The sequence below is a fragment of the Mixophyes fleayi genome, chromosome 5, assembly GCF_038048845.1.
Source record: "Mixophyes fleayi isolate aMixFle1 chromosome 5, aMixFle1.hap1, whole genome shotgun sequence".
In the NCBI taxonomy this organism is placed as follows: Eukaryota; Metazoa; Chordata; class Amphibia; order Anura; family Limnodynastidae; genus Mixophyes; species Mixophyes fleayi.
The window spans coordinates 20,348,093-20,365,910 of NC_134406.1; the positions used below are offsets into that span (position 1 = coordinate 20,348,093).

The 17,818-nt window shown below is 41.0% G+C and overlaps 1 protein-coding gene across 6 annotated transcripts in view; it reads right to left on the reverse strand.

Moving 5' to 3' along the window:
• The window catches only part of DYNC1I1 (dynein cytoplasmic 1 intermediate chain 1), a 347,340-nt gene that overhangs the window by 271,505 nt on the left and 58,017 nt on the right, over positions 1 to 17,818 (reverse strand). For all 6 annotated transcript variants that reach the window (XM_075211774.1, XM_075211773.1, XM_075211770.1 and 3 more), the window contains 3 exons: positions 7,105 to 7,341; positions 1,257 to 1,373; positions 59 to 173 (listed from right to left, as the gene is read on the reverse strand). In XM_075211774.1, coding sequence (XP_075067875.1) covers positions 59 to 173; positions 1,257 to 1,373; positions 7,105 to 7,341 — 469 coding nt within the window. The remainder of the gene's footprint in view (positions 1 to 58; positions 174 to 1,256; positions 1,374 to 7,104; positions 7,342 to 17,818) is intronic.

Sequence of the window (17,818 nt, forward strand, 5' to 3'; positions counted from 1 at the left end):
GTTTTTATAACTTTGTCTAGAACATCCATAAGCAGGACATAAACAAATAGCTTTATACCTAAGAGTGGCTCTGGGGAGATCCCAATGCTTTGCAGCAATGCTTCCGTCTCCCGTCTCTTGCGATCCAGGTCAGTATCTTCATGGATCGGCTCTGTTTTTTGATGCTGTTCTGCCTAAATAAAACAATGGGCTATAGAACTGACTGGAGTAATGTAAATGGTGGGGTTAGTGGAAAACACAAAAGAGGTTGATGATCATATAAAGAGACAAGGTACTGAGTGCTCGCATACAGGACACAGAAAGCGGATATGTATATCACATAAATTCATTATTGAGCATTGCTAAGAAACAGTGTCAGCTCCATGTGACCTTGAACGAGTCTGTTTTACTCCTTGTATCCCAGGTACCAAGTGGGCAGGGAGACAGTGACTGAATAATTCTGTGTACAGCACTGTGTAAAATATCCTCTCTAACAAACAATAAGTATATTTGTGTACAGTCTATACAGATATTACTTGCAAAGTTTCCACATATAGGGGACTAATTTGCAATGCTTTTTCTTTTATGTATAGCACATTTTAATATTCTGCGGTTGTCATGGTTACAATTATACTGAAGAGATTGAAAAGGCAACTACTGCCTACATACCAGATTATAGCCCGCATGCTGTGGCTGCAAATGTAATAAACACTATGGTACTGTTCCTAGCGGTTTAAATGTCAATAGTACATTTTTATCAAAAGGGGTTTTCCATTTATTGCACAACCTCCCCTTATCACATACTAGTACATCAATAGCGTGCCCACCTCTGTCACCCTCTCCTGTCTGCAAGGTGTATCAGTCTCCATTTGTACTAAGAATTGGCGTAGCAGTTTAGTATCGCTGAGGAAGGATGAGTTAGGAGCTAATATGGCAGCCAGCTCCTGAATGAATGACACTACAGCTATCCCATCAGGAGCTGGTTCCCCTTCTCTGCTTTGGCATTGCAACAGCGTTACACCAAGTCTCCAGCAGAGGTCCTCTGTACAGATGAGTGCGGGAGACTACTTTATCTCACTAACAAGCTGGAGTACCAGGGGAGGGAACTAACAATGTACTTATCCAAAATAAGGAGAGGGCAAGCAACCTACCCTTCTACCCTCCATCTCTTTAATACCATAAATAGCAGCGTATTGATGGCAGACATCCATGAAACAGACATGCAGAGTGCACATAGAGGAGACAGGGCTTTCATAATAAATCACAACCTCACAAACCTCTTTCTTCTTCCTTTCCTCCTCTTTGCGTTTCTTCTCTTCTCGTATTTGTGCCAAACGTTGCTTTTTCCTTTCTAGTTCAGCTTTCAGGTCACTTTTGTCAGACATTATGGATTCCTAGGAGACACAGAACCAGTTTGTCCATCAATATTCACATTTTAGAATAAATAACCTTTTGTATTGTCATTCTTTTTTCAGCTCAAATGTTTGTTAGAGAGTAGCGGAATCCTAGAACTGCCACGTTCAGTATGCAAAGCTGGATAGAAGGTAGAACAAGACACCGTTTTTTGACATGTTGAGATTTAGGTTGTGTTGGGACCTATTATCTTCCTTTCTACCACAGTCACCACCTCCACTGAAATCTCCTTCACCATTAACAACACCACAATTTTCTCACTCTTACAAACTGCTGCCACAGTCACCCTTGACTCAGATCTCTGCTTTATTCCTCATATCCAGTCTCTGTCTCAGTCCACTCAACATTGAAATATTGCTATAATACACTGAGAGACACATACAGGTAGGGGGACAGAGGCACACATGGGTAGGGGGACAGAGGCACACATGGGTAGGGGGACAAAGGCACACATGGGTAGGGGGACAGAGGCACACATGGGTAGGGGGACAGAGACACACACAGGTAGGGGGACAGAGACACACACGGGTAGGGGGACAGAGACACACACGGGTAGGGGGACAGAGACACACACGGGTAGGGGGACAGAGGCACACACGGGTAGGGGGACAGAGACACACATGGGAAGGGGGACAGAGACACACACGGGTAGGGGGACAGAGGCACACATGGGTAGGGAGACAGAGGCACACATCAGTAGGTGGACAGAGGCACACATGGGTAGGGGGACAGAGGCACACATGGGTAGGTTGGTAGAGTCAAACGTGTATTGGGGGAAAGAGGTACATACGGGGGAGGAAAAATTTAGGCAGCGGTGGGTAGGCATGAAATGCATGTGGATGTGCTGACATAAATTAGGCATGGGCCGCTTTAGGTCACACTGCCTTCTGCCAGGCCTGCGCAATGAGGGAAATCAAGGGAGAAGGACACGTAAAGCTAGGTGCTGCGGTTCCTATGTAAGGCTGCTTCTCATGCTGCCTCTCACGCACTTTCCAGCTCCTGGGGTACCAGGCCCTGGAAGCCCCCAGACAGAGGGGAGCCCGGGGCATGTGCCACCTGTGCCCCTTCCCTAAATCTAGCTGTGTGTGTGCCCAACACTATCCACTACTGATATTGTCTATGCCGCTCTAGCTTTCGCCACGGCATCTGACACAAGCATAAGCTCTCCATGGAGCTTTATGGCACACCTCCCAATATGGTCCTCGATGTAATTAGAACAACTTGAACAGTGGCCTGGTCACACCACATGGAGGGCAAAATCCCCCGGGTTTGTGCCTACCACTACTGAAGCATTGGGCTGCCCCCAACAACCCTCCCCTACATAAAGCTTTGAATTGCAGTGTGCACCAGTGGCAAGTGCACGGTACCCAAACAACTTCCCTGGAGTTGAGACAAAGGTGCCAACTGGTGGGATGGCAGGAGAGTCATCTAGGACTATGTATGCTGAATCGGGAAAGTTGGGAGGTATGTTATGGGAGTAAACTTTACCTGAAAATTGCAAAGCAAATATCACACACAAAGCATAGAAAACACACACACACACACACTGAGCAACAAGACGTGTGCAGCAGGGAGTGACTACAATTTAAAATAATTAATGAAACAACATAGTGTCATACCTCCCAGTAATACATACTATAAATTATAGTCCAACACTAACGTGCTAATGGTGAAGAGAACACATTTCCACGGGTGATAGGTTTTTTTCTCATAATCCTATATATTAAGAGGGCTACCCCTGGGTGTAACCCCGCAAGCTGCAGCAGAGCAAGGGTACTAGCATCCCCACTCCCTCCGGTACTGCACCCGATAATAATAAATGATAATGAAAACTCGACCCTCAATAGTGCTATTGATTGGATGCAGCTACTAGAATTCCAAAATACAATAAATAACAATTCTTAAGAATGGAATAACTAGTGGCGCTTCCAAAATTATGAAAATGTGACAAATTATTGATGTAGTAAAACAATACATTAAAACTTCAAAAGTCCACAATCTTTTCTTCTCCTAAAAATTACTCTAAAGATGTATTGCCTTGGAGTGCCCTCCCAACCGTTCTGAAGGAACTCTGTGGTACATCGCACAGAATTGAATTCCTCCCTTAATCTTCTCTTTCTTAGGGTCAAGATGGTTCAGTGCAGGGTCAGTTTCATAATTCTAGTCTTAAGTCTAATGATGCCATAACATCATTGCTCGTGTCTTGAATGGTCGGTTTGTCTGTCTTTTGGAACATTCACAGTTACCAATGATAATCCCTTCTATTCCAAATGTTGTTTGATGAATTGTCTATCGTTCCCGTTGACAGACATAAGGACCCCTTTTCCTCCTCACCAAACCCTCCTCCTTCCTTCCAGTTGAGAGCGCTGCACAAAAACAGGGCAGATCAGGATGACAGGATCATTCTAATCTACCCGGTCTGTACCAAAGGGCCAGAAACTACCACCGTGTCCTTCCAAAGTATGATTCCTATGAACCCTGGATTTTTTCGGCCCTTGCCCAACTTCATGTGAATAGCAATACTGCTGGGTTGCTAACTACTCTTTGACTATAACAAGGCATTAATTAATGCCTCTTTTCATCTTAGACACAAATCTAGATATGTCATTATCATCAATGAGTTTCAATCTCGACAGGCCAGTTTTCTTCAATCCACAACCTAGAAGCTGAGATTTTTTGCCCTTTAAGTTTCACAATGGCCTGCCAACCTGGCAGGCCAACCTCCTACTTTAAGTCCATGTGCTCAGCCCTTTCACTTATACTTCCAAACCTTACCGATAACAGTTTATAACTGTCCATGAATAAAGGTGGCATGTGGGGAGGTTGATGGGCATGTAAGAGGCATGTGGGGAGGTCTGATAGCATGCAAGGGGCATTTGGTTAGGTTTGTTGACAAATGGGGAGGTCTGATGGGCATGTGCAGAGGCCTGATAGCATGTAATGTGCATATGTGGAGGTTTGATGGCATGTATGAGGAATGTGGTTAGATCTGATGACATGCTCAAAGACTTATTGGCATGTAAGGGGCATGTGGTAAAATCTGGTGGCTTGTAGGGAGATCCGATGGGCATTTCTGAGGCATGTGGAGAGGTCTGATGACGTGTGGAGGCATATGTGTATGTAAGCGGCATGTGGGGAGATCTAATTGCATGTTGGGAGATCGGAGCAGTGAAAAACATACAACATGAAACAAAAGGTAAAGATGGTCCTGCCCAAGTCAGCTTACAATCTAAAAGGTGTGGAGAACAACTGATACATAAGGTAACGGAATAAAAAATGTAGCTGGTGATGGGGTAAGTGTTCGTGGCTAATGTAAGACAGAAGAATTACACCAATAATAATGCAACCATTGGTCACTGGCATTTCTGTGCAGCTACCGGTGGTGTGGTAAGATTGGAATGAGAAGAGACGGTAGAAGTTGAAGACATGAAACTGAATCAGTGACTGTAGGAATGTCAAGACGGTCACCTGACTGTGTCGAGTGCACGCTCAGCTGGTACATGCAATAAGTAAATTTTTTGGGCGTATTTCGGGAACCTTGCCATCTATCCACTAGCTGTTGGTAGGTGGCAATCCTAGAACGAAAATCGTTGAGAGGGTAAATTAAGCTTGAAGATTATAGATTCCTGCGAACTTCTGTTATTCCAAAAGTTTATAGACTTGTCGGTTCTTGTCTATGTTGCTTTCATCTTCTTAGAATAAAGCTATTTAGACCTTAATTAGTGTCATAGTTTTACGCTGTGTACCTCTTCCGTGACATTGAATCATTTATATGGAAAAAAAACATTTTATGGTAATTTAAAGATCAAACAAACACAAGACATTAATGTGCTTGGGAAAAAAAACAAGGTTGTTAGAGCCAAATGATGGGCTGATATAATTGTGATATAAACATGCCTGAAATTCAGCTGAAATAGTGAAATATGCATCAAATTATATAAATATTTTTAAGTCACTTTAACTATGCTACTTGGTGCTTTCTTTATTTGGCTTAGTGCCCTCTTTCCGTACTTATTATTCATTCTATAGACCTGTAGGGTTCGACAGATCAATAATAATAATCTTAAGATACATGCCCAATTATCTGTGTAAAAGAGAATTGTTTTTTACAATGACATAAACCATACGCAATGTGTGCACAATTCCTGGCTTGGGCAACATGCGACTCCAGCAGCTCCGCCTTCTTCCCAAACATTCCGATTTACAGTTTACAGAATGTATCAAACTGTTCATCAGAAACAAACAGCATGATAAATTGAAAATAGCCTGATGTGCCCTTTTCTTTACTTTACTTGATGTTTTTGTTGTTTTACACTTTGTCCCACTTTAACAGATTTTAAACTAACTTTTTCTGGTCCCTTAAAACAAGACCTAAGTCTTCAGACCACCCTAGGCTAATATGCTCAAAGCACCCCCTTGCCTTCCACCCCAGGCTAATACACTGTATGTAAAAATCCTTAATTTAACATCCGGCTTCTACTCTCTTATCCTCAAGCACCCACCTAAAGATGACTCATTGGCCTGAGTCATTAAGGAGAGCAAAGCAAAAAAAAAAGGAGTAACTTTGCACCTTGGCAAAACCATGTTGCATTGGAGGGGGAGGTCAATTTAAAATGTGGGGACAGATTTACAGTTGGGGTAGGGCATGTCCTAGATCAACTTTAAATTTCAGTGTAACAATAAAGCTATCAAGTATTTGTGTGCTACATGAAAAAACAGCCAGTATTTTCTTTATGAGCAAAATAATAAACTAATTTACATCCCTTGCATTGGAACATGGTTTGTCCAGGATCAAACTTACTCTTTTTTTTGCCTTGATCTCCTTAATGACTCAGGCCCATTGTCTGCAGCTTTTACCATGGGACTACATCAAGATTCAAATCTTTGCTACAACTATTCTCATATATATATATATATATATATATATATATATATATATATATATATATATATATATATTTATTATAATTAGTTTCAGTTTATACCTCTCCCTGTCACAAATTCCCCGTCCACCCCCTCACCCAAGCTCCCCCCAAAAAAGCCTCACACCCTAGGATGCAACCTAGTCAGTCTATTGGAGGTAGATGTAAAGTATTATCTGTGACAACAGTACATATTCCTGCAGAATTAAAATAAGCATATTTGTTTTACACAGTCAGGAGAGTCCTAGTCTCAGGTGCACAGACCCCAAGTCACAAGTCACTACAGGAAAGTACAGGTCATTTTTAAAAAAATGTTTATATATTTTTTCACTAGTCTTCCCTTTACCCAACAACCACAAAAATGTGGGAGCATAGTATCACCTGACAAGAATGAAGGCGTATTATTGGGTATGTTATAGCTGTTGTAGATTACTGGCATATTACTATAGCTAGGTGTATTACTAGCATACTATATATATCTGGGTATATTACTAGACATGTTACAAAGCTGGGTTTAATATTAGGCATATTACTATAGCTGGAGATATGATTGGCATATTAGTGAGCTGAGTACATTGTAGGGTATACAGGATTACTGTACATGTTATTATAGTTGGGGACATTGCTGCTGATAAAATTACTATTATTGGGTATAATACTACTGCTGAAAAAGTGGCTTCTATTAGTTACTATAATAGCAGCTCAGAAGTTGTATTTTTAGCAGTCCTGTACCCCAGGTCTCTTGGAATGCTTTCGTTCTATGTCATTGTTTCCTATACATATTTCTTACCTGTAGTTTCTCAGGCAGAGATGGTTCAGGAACACTGGACTGTGTGACTGCGGGAGAGTCTGGAACCTCCTCTTTGACGCGTCTCACTGGCCGTTTTGCTGGCACAACCCGACCTGGCCTCTCTTGTGACTTCGCTGCCTTGTCCTGGCTGCTGCTCGCTGAAGCCGCTGGAGTCTCTGGCTTCTTCAGATCTTTTTTCTCTTTTGAAACTTTTCTTTTTGGGGGCATCACAAAAACCTAACATTTGTTTTTACCAAGAAAAAGGAGAAATAGTAAGAAGGATACAAAGTACAGTACATTTCATTTATCTGCAATACAGCACTGGTGAAGTAAATCTAAATTGGGTTGATTTACTAACATAGATGCAAATATGCCGAAAACAATATCTACCAATCAAAAATTAGCTTTGACTGATCTAGCGCAAATTAGACTTAATAACCGGTGGAACAAACAGAGATGGGCGGAATGGAGGCCATGCCGGGAGTTAGGAGTCAGAGTAGAAACAGGGCGGGTTAAAGTTCAGTGTACAGGCATTGATTATATTTATTTAAGAGAAGTTCTAAGGAAATGTAATGAGGTTTATTATTGCTTAAGATGGGATTGGCTAACTACTTGCAACTACTCAGTTTTCTTGTCTTGATTCCTCATCATTGGTGACATGGCGAATTTTGATGAAGCTTTTACTCAACTATTGGTCATGGAGAGTGGCTTCAGGCAGTCCTAGGTGGCCTAAAAGTCAAAGGGGGGGCAGAGGTAGTCACAGTATTCTGGTTCCCTCCGATGCTCAAGGCTCCCGGAGTGTTTTAGGTCCTCATGAGCTCAACATAGAGTTCAGAGTAAGTTCAGGCTTTGTCAGGTAGGTGACCCAAGAGGAATCCTATCAACAGCCTTCAGGACCACCTGTTGCAATAGACAGCATTCAAGGAACATAGTGGCAGAGGACCACGTGGACGTGCCTAACCTCTTTGTGGAAACCTGGTCGCACCAGGAAAGGACATAGTAGGAAGTGGTCCCAAGACAACAGCAGACTTCCAGTGGCAGAATCCAAATCACAGTTGGGCATTGGGTCTTGGCTTCAGGAGTAACCTACAGGGATCAGCAGCACAGAGGAAGTCCAAGGAATAACAGTAGCGAGCTCGTGTGGTCCAGAGAGGAGTGAGGACATGGATTGTAAGGCTGTCAGGCCCATGCAACTCCAAGATACAGCAAAAAAATTAGCAAGATGAGCAATAGGCAGTATAGACACAATGTGCCTACTAACAAGGCACAAAACACCAGTGAACATTGATGCAGTTTATCTATTGGGTTGCGAGTGGGGAGCAGGACTTTATGGGGACAAGTGTTTGCATGAGGCATTTCGTATATTATTCGAATGAGTGGTGAAAGAGGAACCAGGTGTAAATTTGGCCATTCATTATTTGAATTATTTTCTTTTTATGAGGCCTCAGAACTCCTCAATATTTGTGGTTCTGTTGAGTAACATTGAGCAGGTGTCATTCCTTTACCGCTGGATAAGATGAAGATTTCTGAAAACATTCATAAGATTATTTGGGCATAGAGTTTGATACTATTCTGATACCGGCTTCCATAGGATAAGTTGCTGACTTATATCATGCTGGCACACATGATACATACAGAGTGAGAATAGTTACCTTCTTGTCTGTTGAAATCATTCCTGGATATGCTCAACTTTGCATTTAGAATGATTCCATTTGGGAGGATTTTCAGGCTTTGCAGGGCAATAAGAAGAACAGGGATACAAGCTCCAGATCATTTTGAGTATTGAAGGAAATGAAGGCAGTCCCACAAGCGGTCAGTGTGGCAACAAGAGGCAACCTCTAACGCAGCAATACATCTGTTAAAGGTTGTAGCACGCACTGCGGATTTTAGAGCATTTTCTTAAATGTAAGTGGTGTAATATCTTGCTGGCAGTGGAGTTATGGGAAAAGTTTGATAAGTGAGTTTTCATTGGGATACTTTTAGCTATTAATCATTTATGTTCATCTTCATCCATGGTTACTAATTGAATGAGATATCCGGTCCTCTTGTACTTGCCTTTCAGAATGTTTTTACAAGCAGCACCTATGGAAAATATGGTGGCTGATAAATTGTTGTCTCCATGAAGGGGAATTCATTAGTTGGAGAAGGACAAGGTGGAGTTCCATTGGCACTCGGTTTTGCAGGAAATAGCTGGGTCGGTGGGATGGTCCCGTCCTGGTAGCATATGGGCAGCATATGGCACAGTATGGCAGAGGGCCAGTGCATGGTTGGTCGTTATAGTGAATAGAAGTGCAGGGGCTGCTCCTTTGGTTTTTGGAGAACTTATTTTGTAATGGACCATCTGTGGCTTCGCTGAACCAGCTCCTTGCAGGATGTGAATAAGGATTTTATAGCTACTCAGACCATGCAAGAGTACAGGAAGAGTAAGATCAGAAGGGAAAGGTAGGATGCCAGTTTCTTTTTATATTCCAGTTAGGGCTGTGTTAAGTGTTGAGACAAGTTTGTGTTCCAGAAAAATGGTTGCAGATGTTTTTTCCTCTGGACTTTTGGCCCGCTGGTCTAAATTCTATAACAATGATTTACACTGGACATGCATTTGTTGGGAAAGACTTTGCATTTGCTCCCACGGACATCAAATACTCTTTAGCAAGTGAGCACATATTTACCCTTTCATGGTGTCATGTTGCTGCATGTGGCTGGTTGCGTGCTGTCAGGAGAACAAGCTCATTTATGTGGTTACATATGGTCCGTTAATTAAGCATGCAGATGGGAGTGTTTATGCACTTTCAGTTCTTAGTTATTTTCTGGTGGTGCCTGAAGAACCTGGCTTTAATGGATCTGGGCTACTGGCCACACTCCGTCTCCTTTGGGGCAGCAACTGAAGCCCCCTGTTCCAGTCTTGGCGACCATGCAATTATGGGAGGTGGGGGTCCTTGATTTTTTAACCTTATTTAAGACTGCACTTGTTGGAATAAAATACAAAGTGATAAAAGGTCATTTAGAGTGCAAGCGTGATGAAGTTAATTTGTGATTTAAGGTGATTGTGAAGTTTATTGATGGGGTGAGTTAGGGGTTGAAATGTATTAAGCTTTCAAGGATATGTTGTTGCTATTGACACAAGGGGAAAATGTTGGCCACTTTTGCTACTACCCACCTGGATGCTCAGAGGCTGCCATAGCATCCAACAGTCAGCGAAAGGGGAAGGATTTTATCGGTGGACCATCTGTGTATTGAGGTAAATCGGACCATGTCCAAGTTTGTGTGGGCATGGTGATTAGGTAACCACAGCTAGAAGGGGAAGATCATACCATTTTATAAATGAAACCACTTAACTCATGGATGAGAGGCAGCAAATGGTTGGTGATCTCCAGGGCTTCCAAGTTGATTGGGTAAAAGCGGTATTTAAAGGGTAATTTATGGGTATTTAATTTGTATCTGTGGAGTAGGTTTTGATGGGTATTAAATGTTTGGTTAACAAAATACTTCTCAATTTCTGTGATTGGATGATTGAGTTTTGGCCCCTCCAGCGGACTGTACCTAATTCATTATCGTCACGGCTATATCATACGAAGTTGCGGCCGTCTGTTTACGTTGCCTAATTGATATTTTCATTTGGACTGCTCCAGGAAGGAATATTCCCATTTGTTTTTTAAAGGGGCAACCAACATATGTGGTCCTGCATGTTAGACTTGGAACCAGATATGTGTTTAATTTAATTTTTATTTTGTATTTGTGCTTAATTACATTTTATTTTGAATATGCAACTTTCACTTTTATCAATAACTGTCGCAACACTATTCTCTATTATATTATCTCTTGTGTATGTGACACTTCATTACATCGTTTCATCTGAGAGCAGATGCATCCACCTCTAAATGATTCCCAAGATCTCCTTATATATGGATAAAGGATTGCTCAGGTGGTGCTTGTATTTTAAAAACAGATAAATTGTACCTGTGATCGGTATATGAGTCCTAAGTTATTTTATTACACCAAAAAATTATATAGGAGACAACTTAATAATTAGGATTCCTTCTTGATGACTGGAGTATAGAGGCTTCTGCAAGTCTTGGAATTTGGCTAGAGTGCATTATTAATCTAAAGAAGCTAAAGGCACTTAGCTTTCACATGCAATTTATTTAATGGACACATACAAAAATGTAAAATTATATAAATATTTGTATAAAAAGCTTTGTCTGCTACAATGCCTGCTACAAACATAAAGAAAACAGCCAGTAGAGGCACCAAGATTGTACTTCTTATATTTTTAGATGAGGGCTGATAGGGGCAGTGTGTGTGTGTGTGTGTGTGTGTGTGTGTGTGTGTGTGTGTGTGTGGAGGGGGGGGGGATGAGATGGGGTTAAATGAGAAATTAAACATACTGGGAACAATGGATTTTTATGAATGAGGTTATCCTGACCATGAATTCAATTGAATTAATAGTATTTAAAAATTAATGAGTTTTATTATAAGGAACTATTATTATTAGTATTATTATAATTATTATCCTTTATTTATAGGACACCACATAAGGCCCACAGCATCGTACAGAGGGCAAAAAAGAAGACGGTACATGATATAACAGTACAAATAACACTACGGGGGGAATGCAATTGACTGCGAGATATTTATTAACACTGCGTTAATTCATTTTAACGCTGTTTTTTTTTATCATTTATCATTAACTTTTCCCCGCGAATCAATTAGATTTTTAACGCACCGGGTTTTTTTTTCATGAAATGTCCTCTTGCGCTCCAGTAGAAGGTCTATTGAAAGTATAGGGTGGGTGAGAGCCTACTGCGTTAAAAGCTATTCAATTTTTTTTTAACGCGGCGCGTTAAACAGGCCACCTCTTTGGGGTGTGCTAAAAATAAAAAACCTAAGAAAACTATTTGAAATCATGTAATAATGAAGAAAAAAAAATATAAACTATGTTTATCAGTAATGCATAACATGAAAAACTTGATTTTATTTTTAAAAAATTGTCAAAAATAAAAACATAAAAAAAATCACTAATTAAATATATTTATAAATGTTTTTTGTACAAATATGTATGTACTAATGTGTTTTGACATGGTATAGATGATTCTATAGTAAAAAATAGTGAAACAAAAAAATATGCTAAAGAAAGTACTGTAATGTAGATATTACCAAATAGAAAGGTTGTGTAATGCAATCTAATGTATGAAAATGTATGCCAATCCTTTTTTTGGTTATACATGACCTCGTTAATCATTCCCCTAAAAACTTGCAAACACCAATGATTAACGCGGGGGGGCAGCATTACCTCTTTTCAATTGAATTGCACGAGTTTTAACGCTGCGTTAACTAAAAACGGTCGCTATAGCAGTTAAAAACCTGCGTTGGATTTTTTTTTTTTCACGCTGCGGGAAAAAAAAGAACTTGCAGTCAATTGAATTCCCCTCTACAAGCCTCAACACAGCTACTGGGGTTCAAATGGTATATTCAGCACAGGCTGAAACCTGTGCCCATTAGAATTCAATCTAATATAAAAACAAAAGAGCAATGGTTGTTCTGTGGCAAGAGTGCACATTGGTACAAATAATATAATTCTCAGAAAGTACATCAAATGTTATGTGTAAATCATATCTGCAAAACCCTCAGTGTCTGACGGACTTCTCTCTATATATGTTCACTGACAAAGGTCTGCCTATATAAGTCTACATAGCAAGGTCCTGGTTCAGCTCTGGTTCAACAAACAACTAGCAAGGCAGAGAGACCCATAGTATATGAGATCTACCCAAATCTGTTGGAAATCTAGGAGCCATCTTCAAAAGTAATGAGACAACATATACCGAGCCATATCTGTTTCCAGACTGATAGACATAGCCATATTTGGTCCCACAGTTAATATGCAGAACCATATCTGGTCTTCAGTGTAAAATTCAGAACTATATCTGGTCACAAGTCTACATGCAGAACCTTAACTGGTTCCAGGTCTAATATGCAAAATCAAATCTGGTCCCAAGTCTACATGCAGAATCATATATGGTCCCGAGTCTACATGCAGAATCATATCTGATCCCAAGTCTAACAAGCAAAATCATATCTGGTCCCAAGTATAATATACAGAACCATATCTGGTCCCAAGTCTAATATGCAGAATCAAATCTGGTCCCAAGTCTACATGCAGAACCATATCTGGTCCCAAGTCTAATATGCAAAACCCTATCTGGTCCCAAGTCTACATGCAGAATCATATCTGGTCCCAAGTCTACATGCAGAATCATATCTGGTCCCCAATCTACATGCAGAACACATTTGGTCCCAAGACTAATATGCAGAACCATATCTGGTCCCAAGTCTACATGCAGAATCATATCTGGTCCCAAGTCTAATATGCAGAACCATATCTGGTTTCAAGTCTACATACAGAGTCATATCTGGTCCCAAGTCTACTATGCAGAACCATATCTGGTCACAAGTCTACATGCATGACCATATCTGGTCCAAAGTCTAACATGCAGAATCATATCTGGTCCCAAGACTAATATGCAAAACCATATCTGGTCCAAAGTCCAATATGCAGAACCATATCTGGTTTCAAGTCTACATGCAGAGTCATATCTGGTCCCAAGTCTACTATGCAGAACCATATCTGGTCACAAGTCTACATGCAAAACCATATCTGATTCCATGTCTAATATGCAGAACCATATCTGGTTCAAAGTCTACATGCAGAACCATATCTAGTCCCAAGTCTAATATGGAGAACCATATCTGGTCCCAAGTCTACTATGCAGAACCATATCTGGTCACAAGTCTACATGCAAAACCATATCTGATCCCATGTCTAATATGCAGAACCATATCTGGTTCAAAGTCTACATGCAGAACCATATCTAGTCCCAAGTCTAATATGGAGAACCATATCTGGTCCCAAGTCTACTATGCAGAACCATATCTGGTCACAAGTCTACATGCAAAACCATATCTGATCCCATGTCTAATATGCAGAACCATATCTGGTCCCAAGTCTACATGCAAAACCATATCTGATTCCATGTCTAATATGCAGAACCATATCTGGTTCAAAGTCTACATGCAGAACCATATCTAGTCCCAAGTCTAATATGGAGAACCATATCTGGTCCCAAGTCTACTATGCAGAACCATATCTGGTCACAAGTCTACATGCAAAACCATATCTGATCCCATGTCTAATATGCAGAACCATATCTGGTTCAAAGTCTACATGCAGAACCATATCTAGTCCCAAGTCTAATATGGAGAACCATATCTGGTCCCAAGTCTACTATGCAGAACCATATCTGGTCACAAGTCTACATGCAAAACCATATCTGATCCCATGTCTAATATGCAGAACCATATCTGGTTCAAAGTCTACATGCAGAACCATATCTAGTCCCAAGTCTAATATGGAGAACCATATCTGGTCCCAAGTCTAACATGCAGAATCATATCTGGTGTCAAGTGTAATATGCAGAACCATATCTGGAGAAACAAAATGAGGAATGACACTCATGGGACTTGATAAAAATACAAGTGATTTAATGTTGCCTGATATTTCAGATCCCACTGGAACATTGTTGAAGACATATCAGAATGATAAATACCCAGAATGGTTGTGGTTAAACACATTGGGCTTAATTTAGAGTTAGAAGCAAAGCAAAGAAAGGTGTAAAGTTGCTCCTGGGCATAGAATGTTGCCATTCAGGGGTACAAATGCATTTATTTTATTATTTATTTGCATGCAGGGAAAGTACTGGCTGCTTTTGCATGTAGCACACAAATACTGGACAGCGTTATTTTTTACAATTTTAGAGTTGAGCTAGGACACGCCCCCTGCAATGCAACAAAGTTTGGACAATATGCTCCTTTTTTTGCTTTGCTAATAATTCTAAATAAGGCCAATAATACTCACATCATCAAAGAGTCAGATCACTAATAACATTGTAGAGTGTAAATCATATAATCTTTGCATGCAAAAGATACTGATAGAAACCCGTTATTACAGGCACCAGGTTTCTATCCTATTGCTCTTTAAACATGATACCATATTTATAATGTTATGGGTTACCACAGGGTTTCCCAGTCCTCAGGGCTCCCTACCAGTGCAGGTTTTCCCTATCTCCTTGCTGGAGCACAGGTGTATTCATTACTGACTGACACATTGTAACAGATCCACAGGTGGTCCTAATTATGTCACATGTGATCTGGAAAACCTGCACTGTTGGGGAGCCCTGAGGACTGGGTTTGGGAAACCCTGGGTTACCATATTAGTGATTCTACAGACAGTGTTGCTGAGCTGGGAGAAATGCGTTGTGTTTTTGTGGTAATCATTGGACAAGCGAGTGTTAACGCCATAGCAAAGGACAAAGATTCACTCCTACACTTTAAGAGAACAAGGATTCTAAAAACAACATTTTATCTCATTCAACTATTTCTACAGGTTTCTACAGGTGTTAAAGACATTGCGCAAAATAACTGGACAACTCCTGCCTCGACTTTAAACCATTCAACGCTACTCAGCCTGTAGGCAGTCCAGTTTTATGGCCTCCTGATTGGCTATTAGAAGACACACCCCTCACACCAATGTTTGGACACCAGGAGAGATGAGGTGATTGGAGGATCGGCATGCATCTTTTTTCCAATTGGAGCATTCCCTCTGACGGAGTCTGAGTAACAAAACGCGTCAGTGCATGGCTTGATGGACTACAAGTCCCAGGAGCAACTCTATCATCCTGGTTGTCTCTGTATGTATCTTACTGCTGCTATTGGACTTTTTGTTTCAGTGATGGACAAGTGATAGGTGATAGGTGGCCCTCTAAGTCTCAGTCTGCGGCCCTCAGCTTCCTACCTGCGCTATTATCAGATTGTCAGCAGTCGCAACGGCCGCGGGCACTGCCGCAACTCTCTGTCCTCTGTTGGTGGCGTCCCGGCCGTCTACATGACGACCGTGGCGTCACTTCCAGCTCCCTCGTCCCGGTTGCCTGGGCAACAACCGGGATACTTCAGGCCTCCTGCTGCCGCACCCGGCCAGCTGTCAAACAGCTGGGCGCGCGCACAGGACTGTTTAGGCTCATTAGATTAATACGCAGCTGGGCACTCTTTTCATTGGCCCGCAGTGCCAGTAATTAATTAAGCAAGCTCTGGGAGCACTTGCAGGGCTTTGTCCTGATTGGCTTTCAGTACTATTTAAGGCAGTGAGGACTGAGCCTCACTGCCGGTTATAGCGTTCTGGTTCAGTATTGCTTCCTGCTTCTGTGCTATGTTGGTGTTTAAAACCTTAGATAGCTTTTCTGTGTATGACCTCTGCCTGTTCCTGGACACTGAACCTTTGCCTGTGACCCTGACCTTCTGCCTGTACCCGGATTCTGAACATTTGCCTGTGACACTGATCTTCTTCCTGTACCCGGACTGTGAACCTTTGCCTGTGGCCCTGACCCAGCTTATATCTGACATCTCCACCTCTGCTCTGTCCAGTCCGCAGATCTCTGTCCTGTCCCTACTCCGTGTATTGCCTCCTGTACCTGCGCACTGCAGTGTGAACATAAACTTGTACTACAATGGGTGTAAGTCCTGGGGACATCCAAGTACCTGTGAGCATAACCAGTCTTTACGGGAAAGGCGGCTGCTATAGGTGAAGACCTCTTCTGCCTGTTCTACAAGTTTATGCTGCACTGGTTGCCGTAACACAGATGTGTTTGTTATAGCTATATGTATGATTTGTTTTAAATGCCTACTGATAAGTTATTACAGATAAGTGTCTCTTTATTTGATTAAATGTATTGTTTTAACTTATCACTGAGAATAAAGTTATAGTGCGGCCCTTTTGAAGGTTAGAGGGCCCTACCATGTGGTCCCAAAGTGTTTCAGGTTGTCCATCATTGATTTTTATCATTTAGAGATAATAAATAGTTAATTCACATTCCCCTTTCTTACTGGATGTTCTTTTACCGTATTTCTGTTTATCGCTGCATACTAATTTAGAAAATAAGTAGAATTATAAATGAGAACATAGTGCTAATATCATCAAATATATCAGAGCCTTAAATACTATTGTAATTCTCTGATACTACAGGAATCTCAAACACACCAACTGGTTGCACAGTGGCTCTCTGGTGTCATATGCTGCTGACAGTAAAATTCCTCCCTCTTTGTTATACAATACATACTCTACACAGCACAGCTGACATTGCAAACTATCTCCAGGAGATAATGACACATTCATTACAATGGATTAGACCATGTTCTACCACAACCTACTATTAAGAGCAATTAGTAAGATAATGATTTATCTCCTCTCTTTAATCTCCTATGCTTACATTATTGCATGGTGCAAAGGTCACATGTGCTGCAACCCCATATCAACCAATCAGAATGTAGCACTCATCAGTCAAGTGCAAGGTAAACTATTGAAGGCTAATATTGTTTGGTTGCTATGAGTTACAGCAAATTATTGCCAATTGTACATATATGAATGTTCTGTAGTTAGAATGATTGTTTTTTTAATTAAGATAAAATAATGGTTAGTATTATAAAAAAATTGAGAAAACAGACAAAGGAGGTAACTTGTCCTTAAATTATGTAAAAGGAATTAAATATTCAATATGAATACCTCTCAACTGCCCCGAATTAGGAGGCACAGTACTGATTCGCTGCTGACAGTCACAACTTTTTCCCCAATTGCCAGGCCTGTTGGAAGGTGTGTTCCACTCATTGACAATGC